The 27,727-nt window shown below is 46.6% G+C and overlaps 1 protein-coding gene across 1 annotated transcript in view; it reads right to left on the bottom strand.

Annotated features, from left to right (window-relative positions):
* The window catches only part of PRPF8 (pre-mRNA processing factor 8), a 121,829-nt gene that overhangs the window by 12,915 nt on the left and 81,187 nt on the right, over positions 1–27,727 (bottom strand). Inside the window, exons 31-41 of the mRNA XM_086955209.1 lie at positions 19,987–20,147; positions 18,762–18,953; positions 17,413–17,650; positions 14,974–15,102; positions 14,006–14,119; positions 12,951–13,124; positions 10,848–11,041; positions 8,695–8,934; positions 8,373–8,514; positions 7,244–7,384; positions 6,860–6,999 (exon numbers count right to left, since the gene is read on the bottom strand). Of these exons, the coding sequence (XP_086811335.1) occupies positions 6,860–6,999; positions 7,244–7,384; positions 8,373–8,514; positions 8,695–8,934; positions 10,848–11,041; positions 12,951–13,124; positions 14,006–14,119; positions 14,974–15,102; positions 17,413–17,650; positions 18,762–18,953; positions 19,987–20,147 (1,865 nt within the window). The remainder of the gene's footprint in view (positions 1–6,859; positions 7,000–7,243; positions 7,385–8,372; positions 8,515–8,694; positions 8,935–10,847; positions 11,042–12,950; positions 13,125–14,005; positions 14,120–14,973; positions 15,103–17,412; positions 17,651–18,761; positions 18,954–19,986; positions 20,148–27,727) is intronic.

Below are 27,727 nucleotides of genomic sequence, written 5' to 3'. Positions count from 1 at the left end.
CGGGACAGACTTGGACATGTAATATGCAACCCCAACTTGTTCAGGAGAACGCACGTCTTCTGGAAGTGTGCTTGAGCTTCCGAGAAGGAGGCCTCGATCAACCAATCATCCAGGTACGGGTAGACAAACACCTTGTTCTTCCTTAGGTGTGCCGCTACCACTGCCATACACTTCGAGAATCCTTTTGTCCACCATAAGCGTGGAAGGGTATACTCAGATGTGAGTCCCTTGCTCATTGCACCATCAGGATTCAAGCAAGCCGAGCCGACGACGGCTGAAATGCCAGAAACCGGTCCCCGGAAGCTTGTTTCCTTCCCAGTATAAGAATTGGCTTGGTAGTTTGGTTTGCCCTGTTCCCATCATGCACTGGGACAGGAACAGACTAATTTGCATGTAGCCAGGTTCTGAGCTGGGATGGTGCAGTGAGCTAAAAAACGGTGATGGATCAAGCCCAGATCTTTGGACTGGGTAAGAGTGGTCTGCTTAATTCAGACACTCTGTTCATCACCACCCCCTTTTCTGAATCATTTTGTCCACCATAAGCGTGGAAGGGTATACTCAGATGCGAGTCCCTTGCTCATTGCACCATCAGGATTCAAGCAAGCCGAGCCGACGACGGCTGAAATGCCAGAAACCGGTCCCCGGAAGCTTGTTTCCTTCCCAGTATAAGAATTGGCTTGGTAGTTTGGTTTGCCCTGTTCCCATCATGCACTGGGACAGGAACAGACTAATTTGCATGTAGCCAGGTTCTGAGCTGGGATGGTGCAGTGAGCTAAAAAACGGTGATGGATCAAGCCCAGATCTTTGGACTGGGTAAGAGTGGTCTGCTTAATTCAGACACTCTGTTCATCACCACCCCCTTTTCTGAATCATTTTGTCCACCATAAGCGTGGAAGGGTATACTCAGATGTGAGTCCCTTGCTCATTGCACCATCAGGATTCAAGCAAGCCGAGCCGACGACGGCTGAAATGCCAGAAACCGGTCCCCGGAAGCTTGTTTCCTTCCCAGTATAAGAATTGGCTTGGTAGTTTGGTTTGCCCTGTTCCCATCATGCACTGGGACAGGAACAGACTAATTTGCATGTATCCAGGTTCTGAGCTGGGATGGTGCAGTGAGCTAAAAAACGGTGATGGATCAAGCCCTGATCTTTGGACTGGGTAAGAGTGGTCTGCTTAATTCAGACACTCTGTTCATCACCACTCCCTTTTCTGAATCATGAGGTCTCATGTGTAGCTGTGCATGAGGAGTGAGGAACATACAAGAGGCCATCGACCCCAGTAGAGAAGACACCGTCCTCACTGTTATAGATGGAGCGGTCATAAGAGCCTGAGCCTTCCGAAGGATCGATCGCCGTCGCTCCTCCGAAGGATACACGCTTGCTGACAGCGTATGGATGGTGGCCCCCAAGTACTGAATGCACTGGACCGGGATCGGGACAGACTTGGACATGTTGCTATGCAACCCCAACTTGTTCAGGAGAACGCACGTCTTCTGGAAGTGTGCTTGAGCTTCCGAGAAGGAGGCCTCCATCAACCAATCGTCCAGGTACGGGTAGACAAACACCTTGTTCTTCCTTAGGTGTGCCGCTACAACTTCCATACACTTCGAGAATGTTCTGGGCGCAGATTTCAGCCCGAATGGCAGCACTGTGTACTGATAATGATTGGTGCCGACTTGAAATCGCAGAAACTTCCTGTGTTTGCATGTAATGGGCACATGGAAGTACGCATCCTGTAGGTCTATTGCACAAAGCCAGTCTCCTTGTTGCAACTGAGGATAAATCTGATGCATTGACAGCATGCAAAACTTTTCTCTGCGAATCCACTTGTTTCCCTGCCGCAAGTCCAGAATGGGCCTGAACTCGTTCTTGTCCTTCTTGCGAACCAGGAAGAACCGGGAGTACAGACTTCTTCCTCTCTGAGACAGAGGTACGTCTTCTATCGCCCTTTTCCTTAACAGGATATCGGCCTCCGCCTGGAGCTCGCACAGTTGATACTGCGAGCTGACCGGAGGGATCGCTGGAGGAGGGCTGATGAACCGAAGACTGTATCCATTGCAAACAATATTCAGCACCCACTTGTCCTGAGTAATTTTTCTCCACTCTGCCAGAAAAAATTGAACGCTTCCCCCCCACCGGAGCGGGTAACGGATGAAGGGGAAGTAACCGCTCAGGGTCGAGACCCGGCCGGGCCCTTGTTCGCGGTAGAGGACCGCTGTCCCCCTCTACCCTTTTGCAGTTTCTGGAAGGGTCTCCGCAACTGCTGCTGTTGTTGCTGCTGCTGTCCCGAAGACTGCCCCCGTCCTCTTTCTTGTGCACCGAACCGCCTTTGGAACGGCCGGTAGGACTTCTTATCTTTGGGCTTCTCCAAGCCCACAGCCGTAAGGGTCTCCGCCTCCACCTTCATGCGGGCCATCTCATCTGTGTGTTTTCCGAATAAGGTTTCCACGGAAAAGGGCAGGTTGGCCACCCGCTGCTGGGCCTCCGGCTTAAGTGACGTGAGCCGGAGCCAGGCATGTCACCGCTGATTGATTCCATGGCAGTAACCATGTGCAGCCAACAGGGAGGTATCCGCAGCCGCGCTGATGACCTGATTTGACACCAGCATCCCTTCCTTGAGGATCTCTTGGAAGTCCTCCCTCTTGTCTCTTGGTAGCAGTTCCACGAACTGTTGCAGGGAGTCCCACAGCGCCGGTCATAACGTCCCAGCAGAGCCGTATCGCTGGATGCCTTCAAGGCTGTGGAAGCAGTCCCACACGCCTTCCTTCCAGCCGAGTCGATCCATCGACTTTCTTTATCTGGCGGCACGGTGGATGACGGGGAGGTAGAGTGTAATTTCCTGGCCGCCGTCACGATCACCGAATCCGGTACCGGATCTGCTCTCAGAAAGGCAGGGTCCGAATCCGGGGCCCTGTACTTCTTTAGAAGTCGGGAGGGAGCGGCCTTCACCACCGCTGGTGTGAGGAACAGCTCCTCTGCAGGCTCCACCAATCCAGGTACTAGTGGTAGAAGAGGGCGAGACAAATGCTTCTTGTGAAGCGTTTCGAATATCACGGACGTCTTAGGTGTTGGAGCCGTCAACGTGATACCCAACTTCGCAGCCCCACTCAGGAGAACCTCCTGGAATGTGGCAATGTCGTCCACCGGAGACACCCTGGTCCCAGGGGAGTCCGATAAGGTCGGCGAGTAGGAATGGGTCCTGGAGGAGTCCGTGCGGGACCTAGACCCCCGCGTCCTATGGCGACGCCTTGATCTGGTGGAGGATCTATGACGACTCCTCGATCTTCCTCTCCGTCCGGAGCGTGATCGTGACCTACTCAGCCTAGGGCGATCAACCGGTTCTACCGGAGCGGGTGACTTGGGCTTGGCCGGGCCTTCGGTTTAGGCGTACCCTTGGGAGGCGTCGGAAGAATAGGCAACGAAGTCGACCTCGGTGGAATCGGAGGCGGCTTCACAGGCAACCCAGGTCCAGGTTGCGGTGGAGGTAACGGAGGAGGAATAGGATTCCTCGGAGGGGGACCCCTCGGCAATGGAGGAGGGGGAGTCACCTTCCCCGACGGGGTATACACCTCGGAATACACCGAGCCCGGTGAACCTCCTTCTCTACCAGCCTGGGACGTTGGCGAACCTCCCACGGCGTCAGGCCTCCTTCCATCTTTCTTCGACGTCGAAGAACGGCGACCAGACGGCCCCTTGACGTCGAGTGTCTCCTCCTCGGCGTCTATCGCCTTCGCCTCGACGGCGACCTTCTGCACCTCGACGGCGTTCTTCTGCGCCTCGACGGCGTTCTTCTGCGCCTCGACGGCGATCTTCTGTGCCTCGACGGCGATCTTCTGTGCCTCGACGGCGATCTTCTGTGCCTCGACGGCGATCTTCTGCGCCTCGACTGACCTGTGCCTCGACGGCGACCTGTGCCTCGACGGCGACCTGTGCCTCGACGGCGACCTGTGCCTCGACGGCGACCTGTGCCTCGACGGCGACCTGTGCCTCGACTGCGACCTGTGCCTCGACTGCGACCTGTGCCTCGACTGCGACCTGTGCCTCGACAGCGACCTCGACGACGAGGACTTCCTCGACGATGAACGTCTCCTCTTCGCCGACGGCGAACAGCGGTGTCGCCTCGACGGCGAGCGCCGACGCCTGGCCTGTCGACGTCGATCGCACGACGCCGACAACGACGACGATGAAATAGTCACCAGGGATTTCGATGGTCTTGTAACATCCCTCGACGCAGAGCGTCGACGTCGTTTCGACTCAGACGATGGGGAACAGACCGTAGTCATTCCTCTCGACGCCGTAGTGGGCGCAATCGACCAAGGCGAAGGATGGTGACGTTTGCAGGCCTTCCTGCCCTTTGGGAGCCCCCCAGAGGACTCTGCATGGGCAGAAGAAGCCCCTCCAGACCCATCTTGTGCCTTCATTCTTCTTTCTTCGAGGCCCTGAAGTCTGATCTTCTTTCTGTCCTTCAGGGTCCTGCCAGAGAAGCCTTGACAGATCACACACTCCTCTGGGACATGGGAAGATGGAAGGCAGAGGATACACACCTCATGGGGATCCGATTTGGCCTTCTTCCTGGAGCACTCCGGGCATTTATCGAATAATGCAGGCATATTCGACAAAAAACAGAGTGCAAGAACCAAGGAGAAAGGCACCAAAGTACAATAAAGCACTTAACTATGAGAAAAATAGTGAAAAAACACCAAAAACCCTTAAAAAGGGAGAGCTCAATGCTCCAGGGTCCTGTTGCAGGAGCTGGAAAAAAGAACTGAAAGTAAAAGGGACCTGGAGTGCATTCTGGGATACTGTGAAGTTCTGGAAAGTTCTCTTAAAGGCACAGTATCCTGTTTTGAGCCACATAATTGCAGCCTATGGGGCTTGTCTGCCCAGGTCTTCCTCTCTATCATTCCAGAGGGTTTTTGCTGCTAAGGCAAGGGAAATCTGGACAGGCTTTGCTGTTTGTGGATTTTTGGTGGAATTTCTAGTTGAAGTGCTGGACAGTGTAGCCTGTTTATAGGCTTTATTATATGTCTTTAAATTCTCTCTTAAGTGTCTGTGCAGTTCTGCATTTTTTCGACACTTTAAGAGATTATTTTTGATTGCTCCGGGGTCCACGCACATGGGCGGGACTATTCACTAGATAATGACTATACACAGAGATCCCCTACTACAGAATATAAATTCAACCCATGAGCACGGACGTCATAAAGCACCTTATTATGATGTTCATGAGTCCTCGACCTTTAGTATAGACTTCGCAGCGGTACCGTCCCAAAATAGAGGAGGACTTGAGGAGTAGACTCAGATTAGGAAATTTTGCATGACCGAACAGGCAAAATAGTTCTCTCGTCAGACAGAACTGTCAACGTAACAGTGTTTTGTGAATGTTTGCCCAGATGCCCATGTTTCAGCCAGACAGATGTCCTCTTCTCCTGTCATCATAGCAGCCTCGGTCCAGGTGGAATGACCCTGCATTCCTTCTGCGGTCTCCTGCTTAGCCAGACCATTGCAGATTTTAATGCAGAAGGCTATCATCCGCACAGAGATCTCTTCCGCACTGCCTTACCTTACTTGGTCCCAGTGAGCTGATCATCCATGCAATGATCTCTTGTGTGGTCAATGTAGAAACTCAAAGCTCTCTTTGGGTTGGGCTGATGTCGCCTCTCCTCTCTCAAGGGTTGTAGCGGTGTAAAGAATTTTAACAGGGTAAGTACTGATTGACATGGAAGTGCAATAACACCTTCGGCAGGAAGGCAGCCTGAATCTTCAATACCAAGAAAATAGTGTAGTGAGGTTGCACAGTGGCACCTTTGATTCCCTCGCATGGCACACAAAAGACTGACTTGATCTTCAGAAGCCATAGCAAACAACTGTGCACAGGATCAAATGGCGAGAACATAACGTACGTAAGGACTAGATTTAGGTCCCATTGAGGCATGACAAGCGGCTTAACAGGAAATATAGTGTCAGGCCTTTCAGAAAAAGTTTCACAGCCGATAATTTAAAGAGGATTTAGCAGGCAAACATAAAAAGGCCTAAAGGGCTGACAAGTAAACCGTAACTGTGCCCACTGCAAGGGTCTGCTAGGCCAATGATGTAACCAACAATACTACATTAGAAAGTTTGGTCTGCAGAGGGACGAGATGAGAGACCTCCTCACAAAGCCTTCCCAGTGTCTGGCAAAGATGGTCTTCATAGTTGGGCATCTGGTTGAAAGATGAAACACAAGAGGTACCAGGCTGTTCCTAAATGGGGCGAGGGTTTTGTGTTGGTGACACCCTTGCGTCGTGGATAAACGCGTGGGTATCCAATTTGTTGGATATAATGGCCTCACACACCCTTGCAGGTGTCATGCTTCATCATCGGCAATGCTCATCGTTGGGTCGGCGGTGCAATACCCGCATTTGGAAAAAGATCTCCGCCAAAGAGCCCCTCATTGAGGTGTTGGCCGTTGGGTATTGCACCGCTGACATTCCCTGTGTGACTGAGGAAGTTTAAGGCTCTTCCCCCTACCCACAGGGAGTTCCTCGGTGTTCAATCTTTACTCAGAATTTCTAGATTCAAGCAAGCAAGACAGCTACAGCTACAAGACAGCTACACATCACTTCTGTTTTAATTCAAAGATGTGAAGTGGCTGATCTTTTAGCCATTGAAGACCTCAAACCTGATTGATAAAGAAAAGTGAATAAATGTTTACTCAAACTGAACCTTTCGAACAAAGATCTGCTGCAGTACTCCAGTATTAAAAGTTGCAGCATTACCAATGTATATGCTGATTCCTACACACTGCTGCACCGACGCAGCTCAGGCACCCCAGAACTGCTACAATGGTGCAGCCTTGGCATGGACTAGTCCTAGCTCACCTGCATGTGATGATGATAGTCTTCTCTCCATCCCACGAAGGGTTGTCTGCCATGACTTTGGCATGGGTGGTGACATCCTGCGGTGACAGTTGTGGGGACTCGTTTGGCTGAGTGTGAATCCAGCCCAGTGGCTCCATTTCCTACAGAGGGAAAAATTCTCAAAATTATTAATCGAACAGCCTTCTGATTTTTTATATTTTAAGCCAAATGTGTAGTAATGAATGGAGATTCAGGTTACAAGTACTGAATGTGAATAAAATAAACTGTGGCATTGTGGGCAAGAACATTTGTGTGCAAAAAAAAACACACGCAAAAAAAAAAACGCAAAGAAAACCCCACAAAAAACCAGTGTCTAGCTCTGAGGAAATACTTGTAATACTTTACCTTGAGATACTCATGTCCAGGGAGCTGACTTGGAAGATGCACAGTCTGATGGGTCCCCCACTGTGGCACCATAACTATGCAGCGGATCTCCTTCACCTGGGGATTGTCTGGGGGGCTCACTCCATAAAGGTAACCAGCAATCTGTAGACAAAGCAAGTCGTCAATGACCATACTGTTACCACCCACGATACCTGCCCTTCATAAAGCAGTAGTTTGCATACTGGTGGGGCCTGCACATCTCAGCATACAATGTAGTTCGAAAACCAGGTTTGAAAACTCTTCTTGGCCTCCATTTCCTATCCTAATGGTTGCACTTCCATTTGTTATTCTGTTCCATAATAATAATTACTGCCATCATAACCCTCCATTTCTTAGATAAGGCAGTACCTATCCATAGTCTGTAGTTCCACATATGTACTGCCTTCCAATCTTGGAGTGCGGCTTCCAATGCTGGTCGAAAGTGCTCTTGTTGCTGCACAGCTCCCGATATTCGTGGAACTGTCTTTTCTCTCTATCACTCCCACAATAGCGGTGGTTCCCCAGCATCAACTTTTGTTTTCTGCACTGGTGGTACAAGAACGTTTTGTCCATTAATTCTGACACTATTAATACTCCACCCTTCTAGCCCTCCACTTGTGGTACTGACCCTTCTTGCCCTGCAATTCACACACTAGTGATACCAGTTATACATGTTCTTTATTCTTACGCTGGTGATAGTGGGTCTGTATTTCTTTCTGCTGGTATCTGCCCTTCTCTCATGCCCAACATTCTTGTTTGGAGGTTTAACTTCAGGGGTTGACCACTAATCCTGACCAGTTTTAGCTCTTACGATATTACTTATTTTTAAAGTTTTATATAGCACAAACAAGATACCGAAGGATATCAGATCGCTTTCCAAAAAGGATGGTAGGAAGGACATAAAAGCAATGTCGATGTAAGAATACAAAACCAGGAAAAATCGCATAATTACAAGGCAAATTAGACAGGAAGAGCAATACAGTAAACCAGTAAATAGCAGGCTACACAAGGGGGCACACTATGCAGTAAGGAAGAGCCGTCTTTCAGATCTCTATACAGATGGTACACACTCCTCATGACAGGGATTATGTATAGGATATCAAATATTGACCTGTGCCCGTAGATCAGAGATGCAGATGAATTTTTTTAGAACATTCTTGGGAAGGATGTATGTGTATCCCGTTTCCTTGATGTCGTCAGAGGAGACGTAGATATGGTTTGTACGCAGATGGAGATTGGCAGCAGATATAGCTCTGTGAAAGACAAAAAAATCTGATTAATGAGCTATTTCCATCACCCAGGTATTTTAGATACACTCTGTTGTTGAAGGTGTCCTGATGACAGCAGGTTATAGGCAATGTTGCTTTATTAAAAGGTCAATCTCATTAGACCCACCTCCCCACCAGTCATAACTTGTTTTCTTTTTCTTTTACCTGACACGCCACTCTGTTTTGGAAGAGAAGGTCTGCGTTTCGTAATTACTGGTTGTGGAGGTGATGATCTCATCTCCATGTTTGTTAACAGTTCGTGTCTGCGTGGCTGTAAGCTGTGACTGTTCCTTCGTCTGCTTCTCAATCTCAGCAATCTGCTGTCTTTGCTGCGATGGGGCAGAGATCTCCATCCCAAGGATGATGTCTCGGATTTCAGACTGAGTCAGAGAAGCCACGTTCACACTGATAAGGAAAAGAGAATGATCAGATTATTACTATCATTGAGATGAGGCAGCGGATCTAACATGAGAACACAGAAACTACCACATTTTTCAAGACATCCATCCTTGCTGCCAGATTAAAGGAGGCCTACAGCCAAGAGACTCAAAATGCATTGTGCCACAGATTTCCATCACTCCTATCATTCTAGCACATAGGATGCAGGGAACAGCCCCCAGATGTCTCAAGAGTACAGGACGCCAACATTACAATCTAAATTCCTTTTCTTCAAATGGTTTTAAGACCCAGCTTTTCTGATGAATTCTTCTATCATCAGATCAGATTCTCCACTTTTAGAATATCCTCAGGAGCCAGATAGGAACGCGAAAATGTTTCAGCTTAAACCAGGGGGCTGACAGGTGGCATTGCACAACTCTACACACCCAGGAAGTGACAACTAGAACCGTGTGCATGCACCAACCAATCACTTAGATGCCAGTTCCTTTCTTTCCACACCTTTGTTCACAGATTTGGAGCCAACTCATACTTTTCCTCAATAGTTGACTAGCTTATTTCTTCCAAATTTTATGAGTGCATTGAAATACGTCCCTCTTAAGACTACAGGTTTTAACTTTAGTAGGAACCGCCGTGAACAAATGTTTTTCAGATCCAGACAAGGTTTTAGCTTCTGAGGTTTGGGGTTGAGCCACCACTCCAAATCAAGCAGGGAATGTGCTCTGATGAATCAGAAGGTGATCCGAGACTGTGAAGCCAAGCTGTGTTTCGCCACAGACCTTCATCCTCCTCCGAGTCTTCAAGTAAGTTGAAGTAAAAAAAAAAAAAAAGCATAAGAAGTCCCAATGAGCCTTGTCCCAGCCTCAGCACACTCAATTTCAAAGTATTAAGGAAGTCTTGGCAGCCCATGGTCTAATTCCCGGTGCACTTATGTAGAGCTGATTCTGCAGCAGAACCGATTCTGCATAGGATCTTGATACACCCCGCATTCCTAAGTCTGATGGCAATGCCCTATCCAATTAAGAAGTTTAAGGAGGCTATGCTTCACATTTTAGGCATCTTACAAGTTCTCCCGGAACACCTTCTGGTCTCCTGGATTCGCGCAGGCCTACAGCTAGGTTACCGCCAGGAGGTTTACCCGCGGCACGGACTCGGTCTCCTGAACCTGCTTTGGGTTCAGCTATGAACTTGGAGCACATTCAACTTCTGGTTTCATGTTCTACACCAATTCAAGCAGTGTCAATGCCAGCACCGACATCGAACCCATAGTTCTGTCCAACTGACAGAGTGGAAGGGTCAGGGCATGGGTCAGGGCATGGGTGGGGGAGGAAGACTGGTAGATGTGCCCTTCTAAAAGTGCATGTCAGCTTGGCCAAGCTTCTAAGGCTGGCCAAACTGACATGCGCATTTAGGTTTCTACAACCCAGCTGTATTCCACAGTTGGGTTGGAGAAACAGTACAGACTCCTTGTGCCTTTGCAAACATTATTCTACCCTGCTCAGGCCAATCGCCACACTGCTCTTATGCTTGAGAGCAGCGGAGGGATTGGTAAGAGGAGTCTGTGCTGCTGGGATCAGGAATAGAGGGGCAAGGAGGCCAGCAGCACCAGGTAAGTCTTTTATTTTGTATTTATTTTAACCCCAGCACCCCCTCATCTCACCCGGTTCCCTTCACTCACCTCACCACTCCTTAGCTGTGTCAGCCACCACTGTTATAGAGCATACAGGCAACAGTCTTCAGAAGGAGGTTAAAGCACTTAGTGAAAGTTCTGCATTATGGAATAAGCTACTTCCCCAAGTGCAGGGTGCGAGAAGAAAATCATCTAATACCGTGCAAGTGCACACAAGAAAGGACAGGGAAACAATCTAATCCTGTGCCAGGGGTGGTCGCCCTTTTAAAAACATAAAACACATTTGCCTTACTTGTTTTTCTTGCCATAGTCTGCAAGGATTAGATCTTTTAACTGAACTTCCACCTTGATCCACTCTTCATCTGTCAGAGTGGGCCAGATATGATGCGGCTCGGTTATGGTCGTCTTGTCTGGCTTCAGGATCACCTTGGCACGATCATTATTCACATGCAGTGCACGCAGAATCAGGATCAGACGCGAGAAAGCCTGAGACACACACAAAAGAAACCAATTCATAATCATCGGGAAGAGGGATAAGAGCCAAAGGTAAATAAAATAATGCCACAGTTATTAAAAGGATTTTAAATGTTTTTATTTTCTATTTGCACGGATGTGCAGAAGTCTCACGCCAGTCTACAAAAACTCCCACACTATAAGGTTTTGTTACCACATCTGGTAGTGTTTAGACAAATCATGGTAGATGTGGAGGACACTGATTACATGTTACTGAAGCGAAGATGCTGATACTAGTCTCCCTTTATGACTATCTGTATCAAATTCATAAGCACTAGCCTTCTGCGACCAAAGTGAACAACCCCAAACAGTTTTTGCACACTGAAACAGTTCTTTACTTAAAAACAACTAAATACACAATTCAATACACAGAATTTAGTATTTTCCGCAAGCTAAGTACAGCCTGTTGTTTTCTACAGCGTTTTGGGCTAGATCATATCCAACCACTACTCCAGCCTTTCAACCCCCAAAGTACAAATTCAGGGAGGAAGGTGCAGGTAAACTGGAAGGAATATCTACCAAACTTGAATCAAAGTTTGAAATGGAAATCTCAGCCAACAGTTCCGGGCAAGTAAATCCATCTGCCCCACCTAGGTTAAAGTAGGAGCAGCAGAGTCTTCATTATACAAGAGTAAGTTAGAACAGGGATGGGGAGGTGGGTGGGGGAGGGTTTAAGTAATTTTCTGCAATGCTCCTGTTTGGACTTCTGCACTCTTCCAGAAATGCGTTTGCAGCATCCACCTGTGTGAAGGTCTACATTCGCTGTTGTATACAAGCCTGAGTTGAGCGGGTGCTACCGAATGCCTGGAGTTTGTTTTAGAAGTTCTTTTTTGTACTAGGGGCTTTGCTGAGAGGACCCCCTCCTCTAAAAACCTCTATCGTAATTGCCCGATGGAGCAGTTAGTGAAATCCATCCCAGGGACACCCAAGAGGTGGTCATTTGCAGCTCTAAGCTGGTCCCCTATATAGTGCAGCTGTGATTCGCGGCTGATCACTGCAGGGATGAGGCAGGATTTCAAAATTTTTTTTGTTCCTTGCCAGGCAGCTAACTCCGACCTCCCAACGGGTCTCAGTAGGCAAATCTGCAACAGCATCTTTTATCTCACCCCCAGACTCTTCCAGCCACTAGTCAAATGATGCACTGTTGGCATCAACTGAAGTGACTTTTGTCTGTACAGCTCGTTGTGTGCAGTTCCAGTTAGGACAGACGCCACCTTGGATGTCGTCTTCTCAGCCGATGCAGCAACCAAGAGCTGCCACAGCAGCAAGTGAAGCCCTTTAAGTCTCACGAACCCACATGCCCTCAACACAACCTTTCTTCAAGTATCAGAGCCACTCGAGAGACCCCCTAATATAGGGCTGCGCCAGAGTTCGGAGGGAACATAACAGCTCCAGAGATTGGAAAACCCGCATCCACTCCGATTAGATTAGAATCCTCGAAGATTCTGGATGTTTTCGATGTAGTACACTTTTACCTTTGCAAATAGATAAATTTGGCTTCATTTGCGTGTTCAATGTGAAAAAATTCAGTGTATGACACAGCCTCAGCTAGAAACTTGAGCTAAACAGCTAATGAAGCAGACATTTATCATGTTTGTTATAATCCCATCCATGGGGCTGAATATTATTTCCTCACCAAGTATTTCATCTGTGCTCAAACGAGGCACGATGGATGCTTCCCTATGAGGAGCATGACAGCCGAACGCTTCCTCATGTGGGAAGATGACAAATGCTCCTCAAGATGCAACATCCACTGCCCTTACTTCACATGACAGTACGTCCACATTTCCCCAAACATCATGCCCCATGCAGTGTCACACCAGCAAGCCATCAAAGGCATATCAGTTCCATTAGTTAGACAGTAAGAGAAATGCAGCCTTACCGTGTAGGAAGAGATGGTCTTCAGCCAGTCATCGTAAAGATTGAAGAGAACCATCTGGGGCTCTGTGGCCTTCAAGATAAGGTCTCCAAACTTCTCTACCTTCAGGCAGGCCTGGAAAGGCAACTGCAGCTCTGACCCCTTAATGACAATATTTGGGAAATCCAACAAGTGTACCTAGGTTTCAGAAGAGCAGGAAAAAAGAGCAATTACATAAAAGACTTTCAGATGACCATCAGCGATAACTTTTACCTATCCATATAAAGCTGCTATTGAAGAGTTAACCATCACGCTACCATCTGAGTCACTGGACATGTCATACAATCACATTTTAGAAGAACAGACTAGCCGAAAAACAGACCATATGGGATGCTCTCTTGTGGCAATGACGGCCCCTCCTTCTCTTTGAATTTGTGACGGAGAGCCTCAAATGTTGCAGCACTATTAACAAATGTTTGCAATATTGTTTGACCTATTGGCACCGTGATACTTTGGAATCATTGTTTTTGAGCTAACATGCTCACTTGTTTTTGAAATGGTATTTCCTAAAAGCCATGAAAAAGCTCTAGGCTAAGTTGCTGCCATGGGGCGAAACACGTGTTGGATGCAAGTTCATAAATATTGATCATAAGAAGTGTGCTTCAATAAATAGTCAAATCCTATATGGATTATTTTATTGACTTTTTTAGAAGTTGATGCAAGAATTATTTTAAGGATTTTTATTTGACAAACCTAAATCAATAAATCGGTTTAGAATCAGAGCGAATTATACTAGCCTTTTTCTATTTGTAAAGTATTTGCATCTCACTTATCTATGCCAATTGGAATTCTAGGTTTTGGGCTTTACCTAAATGGATACATTTACAATTACCTAATGAACAACAGGTCATGGTATTATTGGAAAAGGGGTTCAAATACACAGCCCATTTTCTTACATCACATTTTAAAAGAACAGACTCCCAAATCTAACCCCGGAAACAAATACAAGGAAAGCTTTGAAGACTATACTCCCAGTTCTAAGAGCATCACGTTTCAGGATCCTTCATGGAGGCTCTTACCTCCAAGGGGTCCAACATTCCCTTTCTAGTAACAATGATCTGCTTGGGCTGCTCTTCCACTGGGAGGGAACGGATTAAGGCAGCAACTTCCTCTGCAGTCTTCCACTTGGCCAGCTGGAGAAAACAAATAGAGTGCACATTACAATGACAGACTTGAGTGCTGGGCTAAGTCCATCTTGCCCAAGGTCACTTAATTTCCAGGGATTTCGCCCACTCCTTGCAGAGAACCCTAAATCTCTAGTACATTGGTGAAGTACAGTACAGAACTACATCTGTCTAAACAGGCAGTTTCTCACCATTTACATCAAATCAAAAGCTTCAAAATGAACAGATAGTGAAAGCCCGCATTTCCTTTCACAGAATATTCCAATCAGAAACATATGCAGGCACCTAATCCTTCACATACCAAACAAAATTATAAGGAGCCACTCTCTCTTTTCCTTATGAAGGTTAGTCCGACATGGTACAAGAGGAATTAATTCAGCTTTTTTATGGTATACTCTTTCCAAGTCCCCATGTAGTTTACGGTCTTTGGTGCCGAAAATCACCTGTGAGTGTGGTCAAGTATCTTATGATCATATGAGGCAATGTGCCCTGACTGGGAAGAGGAGCCCATGCTGCCATATGTAGCCTATTTCCTACAACACAACAGGAAGTAATGGTGTTACATTTTAGGCAGGCACAATGTGACTGACCCTTAGAGAAGAGAATGCAGCTGTACCTGGGCTCCAAACTGGAATCCTCAAGAGCAGAGGTTGAATTTCCAAACTCTTGTTCCTTCACTGATGCAGTCAATGAAGCCAGCACTCTTCTCTTTAGGTTCTTAAGAGTCATGGTTTTCCTACATTCTTCTGAAAGAGCTCCTGCACTATTCCCCCTTCTAAATTCAAAGATATAACTCTGCATGCACTGTGGTTCTTCTGTGAGTTACTTTGTTAACCCAGCAAATCACCTTTCAGAAATCTTACCTGACCTAGACGCTTCTGTCCAGCCCACACAGATGTGTGAATAATCTTGAGGAACAGCTGTCCCGTCCGAGGGTTAAAGATGAAAATGGCACCATTAATGGGCTTTGTGGTCAAGTTTCCCTCAAAAGTCTGAAAAATAAAATAACAAAAATGGTAATGTTTTTAACAACTACTAGTAAATGTCAATAGCCATCCTGCTACAGGATGTCAGGATTTAATGATTTCAAATGGCATTACATCTACATCAATGAATCAAAGCTCCAAAAAGTTTTAGGTTATGCAGAAGCCCAAAGCAAAAACAACTCTCTCGCCCAACTTAATCACACACACCAAACCTTGAAAGTTTGATTTTACGCACTGAAATAAAGGAGGAACTACCCATTTCCACAGCCTCAAATCCTACATCAACCAGTGTCTCACTCTTACTTAAAACACTCTCTCACCCTTACTTAATACACACACACATACACACACACACATATATATATATATACATATACACACACACACCCACCCACACCCACACCCACACCCACACCCACACCCACACCCACCCACACACACACCCAAACACCCACCCACCCACCCCTCCTACTGGTGGTCATCAGTAGGTAGTTATAGTTAGGATGCAGTTTCCACAGCGTTTTTTCATTTGCCAATACCGTTGGCGTCGTTAAGACAATTCCTTGCGAAATTTGCAAAACTAGTATGACACTCACACCAGCCGCTGTCTTGAAAGTTTTGTGGTGAGTCTTCAAGCAGGGGTCCGAGAAAAAGGAGGGAGGTAAGGGGGGTGTCCCAAAACGCCTTTTCCGCATGTTAATTCCCATAGGAACTTTAGACACTGATACAGCCTGAACTGCTGAACAGAATTACACCACATTTGGCAGAAAGGTACATAATGGTCCAGGAAGTTAATTTGTGTGATTCTATTCAGTAGTTTGAAAGATATTAGCTAAAATCTAAATTTGCATAAATAGGCACGCAAAGGATCTACCATCCTTCCTGATCATGCTAAGACCTTATTGGCTGCCAACACTTCAAACCAGAAAGTGTTGGCAGCCATCTCGGGGAAAAAAAAGTAATGTAACAAAAATGGGGAAGAGCAGAAATACTCGGACTGCCTAGGCCGCTTGGGTGAGGTGGGGGTGTTTGTCCCAGAGGGACCCAAGCCAGGGCAAAAAAAAAGTATAAAAAAAAAAAACAGAGAAGAGAAGCACATGCCCTGGGCACCACAATCTTCCCAGGGTTTAACCACGGTTATGGGGACGGGGGCGATTGGGGCGGAGACCCCCCCCCCCCCCCCCCCACCCACCCAGGTGTTCATATTCAATTTGTAATGGGGAGGCCTCAGGAACACCTCAGGCACCAGGGTCGACCACTTCACCAGGGCCAACTTTTTTTTTTTTTATGAAAGGTGGGCCATGTGCTTCACCCTACCCCACTTTCTGGGCTGCTCTCGGCCTCAGGGACTTGCACCTTCCTGAGGCAGGTCCTGCAAACATCAAAGGAAGGCCAGCTCCTGCTATGCCCCGGGATGCCAAACCCTAGGACATAGCTGGCTGCTGTGGCTTGGGGGGAGCTTTATCACTCCTCCATGGGGATGAGGGCCACAGGGTTGAAATCAGCCTGGGGTGGGTAGAGGGGGGTTGACCAAGGTTGGGCCCTGCTGTACTAATGAATACAATGTTGTTATTAGCGCATACCTTTTCCACTAGATAGAGGCCTGCTCCCACTAGTCCAGCAATGGGCACAGGTAGAACAACCTTGGCATAGAGATAGTGTGTGCCCGGTCGCAGGATCGAAACTTATCCTTCTGTACCTCCTTTGTGTAGCTGCCTCCATCTGGAAATTTCCAGTCTGGGCGTGCCTTTATTGGTTCTGAATCGTACATAATATATTACCTTGTTTTCTGATGTCAGTCCCTCTGCGGGAATCCTTAGAGATTGGGCTCCGCTCTAGTGTACCTGAATAAATACTTGGTTTGCATTCTCTACTGTCTGACCGACTCTTCATTTGTATAGAAGGTGGTTGCAAGTGACCCGGGTGGCCCTAATCGGGTCACTCCCTTCAATACGGAGGGCCCTTAGGGACAAAGGACCCCTCCAGTAAGTCTCATAGCGGGATTGCTCCAATTTCACTCGTACAAAACCATAGAAATGCAGCAATTATTCTTACCCAAGCTAACTATACCTTACGCCCCTGTAATGCACTGCTTATGATCTCACATATTACATCACTCATGACATGGTCAGTAGCATCACTGATGACAGACTGACATACAGACACAAACACAGACAGACCCACACAAACAGACACAGACACACATCTTCCCTCACTCGTGCGGATTACTACTTTGCCCATTCTTCCCACATAATGAACCTCCCTCCACCCTTTCCTTATACCCTCGCCAAATTATCCCTGTTGCTGATGACTCACCTTGTGGATAGTGACTCTATACACATTGGTGTCATCCACAAACCAGATGATCTGGTTAGAGAAGAGTTCACCATAGTTCTGGGAGGAGAGATAGGGTTCTGTGGGCTCAGACGAGTACAACTGCAGCCCCTTGCGGATTCGCTCTCGCAGCACATACAGTGCAGGGTTCGCCTTCATGATCTTTGCCATCGCTTGCTGGATCAACGGTTTCCCACCAGGAAACCAGTTCCCATAGGCACTAACGAGAGAAGAAACAATCCTCAATAGTATATGTAGCAAATGTGAATCAAGCTCTGGCCTTTTCTTCCATTCAAATACATCTATGGTGCTACAACTGGTTAACAGCTCTGTATGGACACTATCTCCCATCCTTAGTCCGGAAAAAAAGATACTCAAACGGTCAAGAAATACTAGGCATTCTGCTGGGTCTGAGTATCCTCCACTATCTAGGTGAATGGGCATAGTCCATTGCAACATAATGGCACTGAACGGACAGTAGTTTCTTGGTAAATTGTAACTAACAACCGTTTAACAAAACCATTGAGAAGCAGCTCACTCAGTTAGGCACGTTTTAAGCAGACTAAGTACATACACAGAGTCAGGTTTACTCTCACATCATGAAAGATTACAGATCCTAAAGCCACGCAAATATACCTCCTCCCCAAATCCCCTACCCAGTGGGGGCCAAAAAGTCCTAATTGCACAGGTTAGAAACCAACTGGCAGCAGCCCAAAATCTCGGTCCCCAGAAACTTAAAAAGATCTCACAAGTGCTGCCTGCTAGTGGCCCATACCTCCGTGCGCTAGCTCATCAAGGACGCAGGAGTTACAAGCGTAGATTTGATGCATTCCTTGTATCTGCTCTGCCTTAACTCTTTGAACAAGAACCTCAAACTGCTGTCCTCCATAGCACTCTGGCTTCTCATGAGTATATGTGTCTGAAATGAGCAAGTGTTTGATGTTTCTTCTCCACCCTTACCCAGACTTCCTCCCATGAGCACAGATGTTACTTAAGCTAGTTAGAGGCATACTTTGTCCCCCTTCCAACCCTTAGTTCTTATGGACTGATGATCCTCACTAATGTAGTTTTTGAGTATCCAATATCTCAATTTCCCATACTGAGTCAGTTTTTGCGGTTCAGGTGCCTCACCTTTACAGCTTTGTGCTCTCCTGGAACCCGGATTTAGACACCTAGCTTTCTGAGTTACCAAAGGGAAGATAAATGTAGTCTTTGTTACTGCTCCCCTAAGCTCCCTAACTTCCCAAGGTGAAAGCTGCTTTGAGTGCCAGCATCCGATGTGACGACTATACCCTCAATCACTTAACTCCCTGGTGGTCAAGGTGTCTCACCTGTGCAGGTTATAGGCCAGGTCGATGGCGATCAGCACTCCAGTGGGGGAGGGGTAAATACTCATGTTGTCCGTAGTATAATCCAGGAATTTGGCCCTTGCATATCGCTCAATGTCGTGGGAGTCATAGTCTCCCCATCGCAGCTGGATGTCAATCCAGTACTTCTGTGTTGTTGTGCTGTCCATCACATCCCTATGGAGATAGCAATAAGTGTAAAGGCCCCACTTTGGTGAAGAGGCAGAGGCGAGCGGAGTAAAGATGCCCCAGGACAGTCAGCTTGTAACAGACCATGAAACGCCCAATAGGGGAAGGTGACACTCACACAAATTACTGCAAACAAATGCACAAACTCCTCCAACAGTATTAACCATAAATTAGGATGCTACACAAACTATCCAGGTACGGTTCATCAGTACTAAACACAGGTCTTTCACATCCCAGCCACTGTTTCCCCGCAAGCTGCTGAACAACACTTGCCTTAACCAAGCATACATAGGAAAGGGGGGCGGTTTTAGGGTTCAGAGCAGGGGGGACAGGAGGGTGTGGGTTTTTAGGGTTCAGGGCAGGGAGCTGGGGTCTCTGCAGGTTTTAGGATAGAGAACCCTGTTTTAGGATTTGGGGGTGGGGGTCCGTTTTTAGTGCAGGGGGCAATATTTAGGGCTCGGGGAGGAGTAGTTTATGGCTTTAGAGGAGGGGTGGTTTTAGGGCTCGGGCAGAGGAGATGGGGTACGAACTTTACTACACATCCTTTACCTAACATGCTTTACCACAAAATTGCGTGGTAAAGGCATGCGCTGTTCAGATGCATTCGTTGTTCGGGCTGTATGGTAGAGGCACACGTGGTTTAGCCATACGTGCCTCTGTCATACAACCCCCAGCCATATAACCAGCAGCGGTCCGTACAGGTAACAGTGTGGCTACGTTGCGGGTGGGGTGGATTTCGAAGGACGAACCAGAGGCAAAATTATTTATTTGATTTTCCCTCAGCATCGTCCCTCGAAATCCCCCCACGCGGCCCCAACGCCCGACTGCTGTTACATGTACTGACTGCGACTGCACATAACTCTCCCTATTTGTAGAAAGGGCAAACAGTTGCTCGCTGGATACAGTCACAAGAACTACCCAAACAAAAAAGATCCCAACAGTCAGCTCTCCTACAAAAGATACAGGTATGAAAGGAGAGTATTGAACTCTAAACAAGACACTTTGCTTCACAGATACTTACTTGGAGTCTGCAAGCAGAGATGGTCGGGACACATTCCATTTGTAGGACGCAAAGAGCAGAATGTCTGCACAGGATGAATTCATCTTGTAGGACTTTCTAGGATGGATGGTTTCCTTCTGTACTGTCTCAATCTCCAAGGCATCCAATTCCTGATCAAACACCTGTAAGAACATGTAAGACGAAAGGTTTGAGGAAACTGCGGGTTAGCTCAGCAAGTAGGGAATAGGTTCACTTAGAATCTAAGTGAACCCATTCCTTTCAGTTGTCATTGCATGAATAGTCAACATGAAGGAACTTTCAATCTCTCCCCTTTCAGTCCCTGTCGTTCCCCATGTGCCCCCCCAAAACAACTCTTAGTCCTTTTGCAAAAAGAAACAAACTTGGAACTTAGTCAATCAGGTAGCAACACCCTTTTAGTACCTTCCCCACAGAGAGGCAAACCCTCAGATTTTCGTAGCACAAGTGACAGCAAGTATGCCAATCTGATAAGGTAAGCCTCTCCGGGGAGGAGAGTGGGTCGCATGAGAATCTATGAAAGATACCAATACTGGATAACTGAAGTTACTGGTAAGTAACTAGTTTTCTTATCCAGTATTGGGGTATCTTTCATAGATTTACATGCTTAGAATCAGAATAGCTAGCAGTAAATAATACTCAGATGCTTAGTGGATGGTGAGTATCATAAGAAAATTCAAAAAGATACCATGTCAAACTAATACAATAATATATACAACTTCCGATTCCAATAAAGAGCACGTCAAACATATGCAATAAATAGTTCTATGCAATAAAGAACATGACAATAGCAGAACTAATGTACTCCTATTAGATAGGCTTACCTTATCTAAAAAGGTTCCGTAATACTGCTTGACCAACTGCTGACTCAGCCTCTGTTGCCAGATCCAGGCAGAGTAAACGTGTGCACACTTTTCCAGGTTGCAGCACAGCAAATATGCCCCAATGACACACCAGCGAATAGTGCAGTAGATGAGGATACTGCCCTGGTAGAGTGAGCATAGGTTTATTTGATAACGGATGTCTGGCCTTATAATGGCAGAATTGGATAGTGGATGCAATCCACCTTGAGATTGTGGCCTTCGTTACTGCTGATCCTGGCTTTTGACCACCATAAGAAATAAATAACTGGTCTGATTTTCTGATGGACACAGTCCAAGAAATGTAGAACTTCAAGCATCCTTTGCCATCCAAGGATTTCTCCGCCGAGGAAGACGGATCAGTAAAGAAAGATTGCAATATCACAGGTTCGTTGAGATGAAATGAAGTAGGAACCTTAGTTATGAACTTGGGATTAGTTCTTAAAAGGACATAGTCATTAGTGAACTTTAAATAAGGCTGTCTTATAGTGAACGCTTGTAATTCACTTCCTCTTCGAGAAGAGGTGAGTGCCAAAAGGAGGGCTCTCTTCTATGAGAGATATTTCAAATCCGCTTTGTGAATGGGTTCAAATGGATGCTTCATTAGTTGTTGTAGTACTAGATTCAGTCTCCATTTCGGAGGAGGAGCCATAATGGGTGGAAAAGTCCTGAAAACCCCTTTCAGGAACTGTTTAATGAGACGATTGGAACAAAGGGATGCAGCTCCTGAAGATCGTCTGTATGTGGAAATGGCAGCTAGATGCAATTTAACAGAAGCAAACACAAGACCGGATTTAGACAATGACAATAAATAAGGTAGAACCTTACCCGGAGAACATTTCAGCGGATGTAAATTCCTGTTGCTGCACCAGCATCAAAATCTCTTCCATTTTAAGGCATAGGTCCTCAATGTAGAATGAGCTCTTGCTCTATCCAGAACATCTCTGCAGTCTTGAGGTAAATCTAACCCCTTGAACTCCGAGAATCCAGAAACCATGCATGGAGCTGCAAGAGGATGAAGAATCTGGCCTTCGCTCATTGACAACAGATTCGGTATTGTTGGAAGGCGGAATGGTTTGCACTTGGAGAGAAGGAGAAGTTCTGTGAACCAGCGCGGACGTGGCCATTTCGGCGCTATCAGAATCATGCAGCATGGTTCCATCTTGATCTTGCGCAGAAGTCTTGGGATCAGCGGAAAGGGAGGGAATGCGTAAGCGAAAATCCCCGTTCATCTCATCGTGAAAGCGATTCCCCAAGAGCCCTTCTCTGGTTCCCAACTTGCAAAGAAAGGGCACTTGTGATTGTTGCTGGAGGCAAAGAGATCCAGATTTGGCCTGCCCCACTTCTGAAATACATTCTTCAAAACGGTTTGATTTAGCTGGCATTCGTGAAAGAATTTCGACGTCCAGCTTAGAGTGTCTGCCAAGGTGTTGTGGATTCCTGGAAGATGTTCCACCTTGATCGTTATATCGTGCGAAAGAAGCCACTCCCAAATGCTTTGAGCCCCTTGAAATAGAATGTGAGACCGTGTATCCCCTTGCTTGTTTAGATAATGCAGGCAAGTGGTGTTGTCGGTTCTGATCAGAACCGTTGATCCTTGAAGTCTTGGTAGAAAGGACTGTAGCGCCAGGAAAATAGCTCGAAGCTCCAGAAAACTGATGTGCATCTTTGCCATTGCCCCAGACCACTTTCCTCTTACGCAGAGATCCTGAAGATAGTGGAGAAGTGTGGCTCAGGGGTTAGAGGCGGCAGACCTGGAGCTTGAGTTTCGGCCCTGGACCAGGGTTCAATTCCCCGCCTCGGCGGGTCTTGAGCTCAATAATCCCACGGACTCGATAATTCTCGCTCCGGTGCCTTCTCGACTCACGGGTTCACACTCTGCGACTCTGGGCAATAGCTTGCTTAATCTCCACATCGGCCCTTCGCGGCGGGATGCCTGGCTTTCGCCTTGTGGATACCCTTCCAGGGTTATCTCACAGGGGAATACCAGGACGGGTTCCCTAAGCAAGCGCGGAGATGCCCCAGGGTAAGTCCAGCGCTATATAAGTTTCATAAGTTTCAAGTTTCAAGATGCGCACCCCAACCTTCTAGGGAGGCATCTGTTGTGAGGATGAAAGCCAGTGCTGAAGGTTGAAAGCTGAGCCCTACTGAGGCATTTTCGGAAAACCTCCACCAAGAAAGAGATTCTCTCATAACTGGAGTTATTTGGACTAGGTCGTCGAATTAACCCGAGATTTGGAGCTACTGAATGTCCAGCTCCTCTTGAATTGGCCTCATTCTCAGTCACGTATGAGGCACAAGCAGAATTGCCGATGATAATATCCCCAGGAAAGACTTGACCATCCTCACTTAAGCGAACTTTCTTTTTAGGAGGTCTGCCGCCAGAGAAATGAGGCAAGATTGTCTTTCTTTGGACAAGAATGCTTTGTCTTGAACGGTATCCAGTCTTGCCCCTAGAAATTGGATTGTTTGGGACGGATAGAGGATTGACTTTCGGGCGTTAAGAGATAGTCCTAGAGAGTGAAAAACCTGCAGGCATTTTGCTGTTGCAAGAGAAGCCTGACGAAAAGATGGAGCCTTTATCAGCCAATCGTCCAAATACGGGAATAATTGGATGCCCTGGAGCCTGAGATGAGCTGCTACTGGAGCTAGAAGGCAAATGCTACCTACCAGTATGCATCTGTTCTTGGCATGTAGAGCTGCAGTTACACACTGTGCATAGATGGCCACCTAGTGTTGGGCCTGGATGTTTGCAGTTTGTTTTTGTTGTAGAAAAGTCTTTGGAAGTCTCAGGACAGGTGACTTACTTTGGATCATACTGCGCATGGGCATCGGCTCCATCCCCAGATTGTTTTTCGCCATTAGGGAAGTGGTGGAGCTGTACAAGAAGTAGTGATGTCCATGTGATTTGTAACTAATTAAGATAATACTGGAACAGATAAAGGCAGCCTGGGAGGTGGGTGGGCGTGTGTAACTCTGCAGCTCTTAGCATTTTCCGTTCGAGGCATATGAGCTGCAGATTACACACTGTGCCTAGATTGTATAGCAGTACCCACCTTTAGCGGCGACTCCCTGTATCTGTTGCAGTTGTTTGAAACAGAGTTTTTAGTACAGCCTAGCCCACAGTGGCCTGTGGTTTAGTTTGCACGTCTGCACAATAGTGTTTTGTGAATGCGTGCGGTGTAGACCATGTAGCTGCTTTGCATACATCATCTAGGGGAATGTTCCCTAAGAATGCCATTGAAGCCCCCATTTTCCTTGTAGAATGGGCTTTTGGAGGAATTGTTAACATACGTTTGGCTTTCTGGTAACATATTTGTATGCATTTAACAATCCACCTAGCTATTCCAGATTTTGATATGGGGTTGCCTTTATGTGGTGGTGAAAAAGACACAAAAAGTTGTTTAGTTTTACGAAAAGTTTGTGTCCTTTCGATGCAGTATAGTAATGCTCTTTTGACATCTAAGGTGTGTAGAGCTCTTTCTGAGACTTTGTGGCTGCGAGAAAAATACGGGCAGCTCAACAGATTGATTTAGACGGAATGGTGAAATGACTTTTGGAAGGACTTTAGGATTAGTACGTTGAACCGCTTTGTTATGATGCATTTGCAGAAAGGGTTCTTGAATGGTAAATGCTTGTAGTTCACTAATTCTTCTGAGAGAAGTAATAGCTACTAGGAAAGCCACTTTCCAAGTTAGGAATTGCAATTCACATTTATGTAACTGTTCAAAGGGAGGTCCCATTAATCGTGTGAGAACAATGTTTAAGTTCCACACTGGTGAAGGTGGCGTTCTGGGAGGGATTATTCTTTTGAGTCCTTCCATGAAAACTTTTATAGCAGGTACTCTAAAAAGAGATAGAGGTTGTCTATTTTGTAAATATGCTGCAATGGCAGCAAGGTGTAGTCTGATAAACGTGTAGGCTAAATTACACTTTTGAAGGTGTAATAGGTATCTTTTAATGTGTTGAATAGACACATCTAAAGGATTTATGTGGTTGTTTTGACAGTATATTACAAACAGTTTCCATTTAGCAGCATAACATGCTCTAGTAGTGGGACGTCTAGCTTCTTTAATAACGTTCATGCATTCTGGAAGAAGGTTGAGGTAACCAAACTCTATGACTTCAGGAGCCAGTTCGCTAGGGTGAGCTGAGCTGGGTCCGGGTGTCTGATCTCTCCATGGTTCTGTGTTAAGAGGTGTGGAGATAGGCTTAGTTTTTGGTGTGGTACCACAGATAGTTGCAGCAGTGTGGTGTACCACGGTTGTCTGGCCCAAGTTGGAGCAACTAGGATGAGTGTTAGGAAATGTTGCTGTAGCTTGCGTACCACTAACGGTAGTAGGGAGAGGAGGAAAAGCGTACGCAAATTGTCCTGACCAGTTCATCCATATCGCATTGTCTTTGGACAGCGGGTGTGGATATCTGGCGGCGAAGTTTGGGCATTTTACATTTTCGTGGGTGGCGAAGAGGTCTATCTGAAGTTGTCCCCACATTTGAAAGAACGGTTGAAGAACTTGCGGATAAAGTTCCCACTCATGGATTTGCTGTGTCTTTCGATTTTGCAGCTCTGCCAATGTGTTTTGTACTCCTGGAACGTCTTGGGCTAAGAGGAAGATCTTTAGTGGCATAGCCCATCTCCATATCTGATGTGCTAGCTGAGAGAGCTGCAGAGAGTGTGTTCCCCCTTGTTTGTTTATGTAGTACATTGCCGTCATATTGTCTGTGCGGACTAAGACAGCTTTGCCTGATACTTGTTTTTGGAACGCTTTTTGGGCTAGAAAAACAGCTAGTAACTCCAAGTGGTTGATGTGGAGTAACTTTTGCTGCGGTGTCCACCTGCCTAGCATGGTGTGATGCAGTAGGTGAGCTCCCCAGCCAGAGAGCGATGCGTCCGCTGTTATGATTATTTGAGAAACTGGCTCTTGAAACGGTCGGCCCTTTGAAAGGTTTTTGGTGCTCCACCATTGTAGAGAGCGATGAGTCCGACTGTCTACCAACACTAGGTCTGTTAATTGACCACAAGCCTGGTTCTATTGGCATGCTAGGCACTCTTGAAGTGGACACATTTGCAGTCTTGCGTGAGGTACTATAAATATGCAAGATGTCATCGTTCCTATGAGCTGCATGAACACTCGAGCTGGAAGCGACTGTTGTAGTTTGAATCTTGTTAGGAGAGTTTGTACACTTGTTATCCTGGCTGGAGAGGGATAGGCTCGTGTTAGTTGGGTGTTTATTGTAGCGCCGAGATATTGTTGTATGTGTGAAGGTTGCAGATGTGACTTGGTGTGATTTACTGTGAATCCCAAGTCGTGGAGCAGTTGAATCGTAACGCAAGTGTATTGTACACACCGGCTGTATGAGCTGGCTTTTATGAGCCAGTCGTCTAGGTATGGGAAGTCGTGAATATGCGGTCTTCTTAAGTGTCCTGCTTCCACTGCTAGGCATTTGGTAAACACTCTTGGTGCTGTTGTGACGCCGAATGGGAGAACTTTGAACTGGTAGTGCTGCCTGTCCAGCACAAATCTGAGATATTTTCTGTGCGCTGCGTGGATAGGAATATGAAAGTAGGCGTCCTTGAGATCTAAAGTGACAAGGTAGTCGTTTTGTAACAGGAGCGGAAGGACTTGTTGTAGTGTGACCATATGAAAATGATTGGACTGTATGTAAATGTTTAGAGGTCTGAGGTCTAGGATAGGTCTTAGAGATACATCCTTCTTTGGGATTAAAAAATATAGGGAGTATACTCCTTTGTTTTGCTGATGCATTGGGACTATTTCTATTGCATTTTTTGTGCAGGAGGGATATCACTTCCTGCCTGAGCAGTGACAAATGTTCCTGTGACATTGGACGCTGCCTGGGTGGTATGTTTGGGGGGGTGGATGTTAGTGCTAGACAGTAACCTGATTGAATTATTTGAAGCACCCACCTGTCTGATGTGATGTTTTCCCAGGCTGGTAAGTGTTGTTGTAGTCTTCCCCTGACAGCAGTGGAATGGGCGGGGGAAGGGGAGGGGAGTCATTGGGCAGGAGTAGAGGCAGAGCGGGAGTTGTTGTTTTTATCTCTGCCTTTATTATGGTTACCCTGTAACCTCCCCTTTGGTAGCCCTTACTATAGGTGGATTGTGTGGGGGCTTTGTACGAGGTAGAAGGTGTGTCAGAAGAGTATCCCCTGTTGGCGCCTCTGTAAGATGATGGGCGAAATGAACGTCTGGGAGCCTGCGACTGCAGTGCTCCCATAGATTTGGCTGTATCTGTATCCTTTTTCATTTTTTCAAGGGATACATCTACATTGGGTCCGAATAAGTGTTGCTCATCAAAGGGTTGGTTAAGTATAGCACTTTGGTCTTCAGGTTTGAACCCTGATATGCGTAGCCAGGCATGTCTACGTAATAAAACACTGGTGTTACCTGCCCTGGAGGCAGTGTTCGCTGCATCAAGTGCACACCGAATAGAGGTGTTTGTAATATTTTTACCTTCTTGGACAAGCTCATTTGCTCTATCTTTGTATTTATCAGGGAGGTGCCGCATTAGTGATTCTAATTCGTCATAATGTGCCCTGTCATATCTTGCCAATAATGCTTGTGTATTGGGAATACGCCACATGTTTGCTGCTTGAGACGCAGTTCTTTTCCCTGATGCGTCAAGGAGCTTAGACTCTTTATCTGGTGGGGGAGCTTCACCTGATGTTTGTGAGTTTGCTCTCTTGCATGCGTTGGAAACTACAATTGAGTCTAGTGGTACTGGACCTTTAATATATGCTGGGTCTGAAGGGGCAGCTTTATATTTTTTCTCTATTCGAGGGTTAATGACCAGAGTGAAGACTTAAGGAGCATGCTTAATCACTCCTTTAAGCATTGGTAAAAATGG

This window comes from Lissotriton vulgaris, chromosome 2_1, assembly GCF_964263255.1.
Source record: "Lissotriton vulgaris chromosome 2_1, aLisVul1.2, whole genome shotgun sequence".
Classification (NCBI taxonomy): domain Eukaryota; kingdom Metazoa; phylum Chordata; class Amphibia; order Caudata; family Salamandridae; genus Lissotriton; species Lissotriton vulgaris.
Note: the sequence above shows the minus strand (reverse complement) of the source record. Positions and strands in the feature narration are given on the sequence as shown.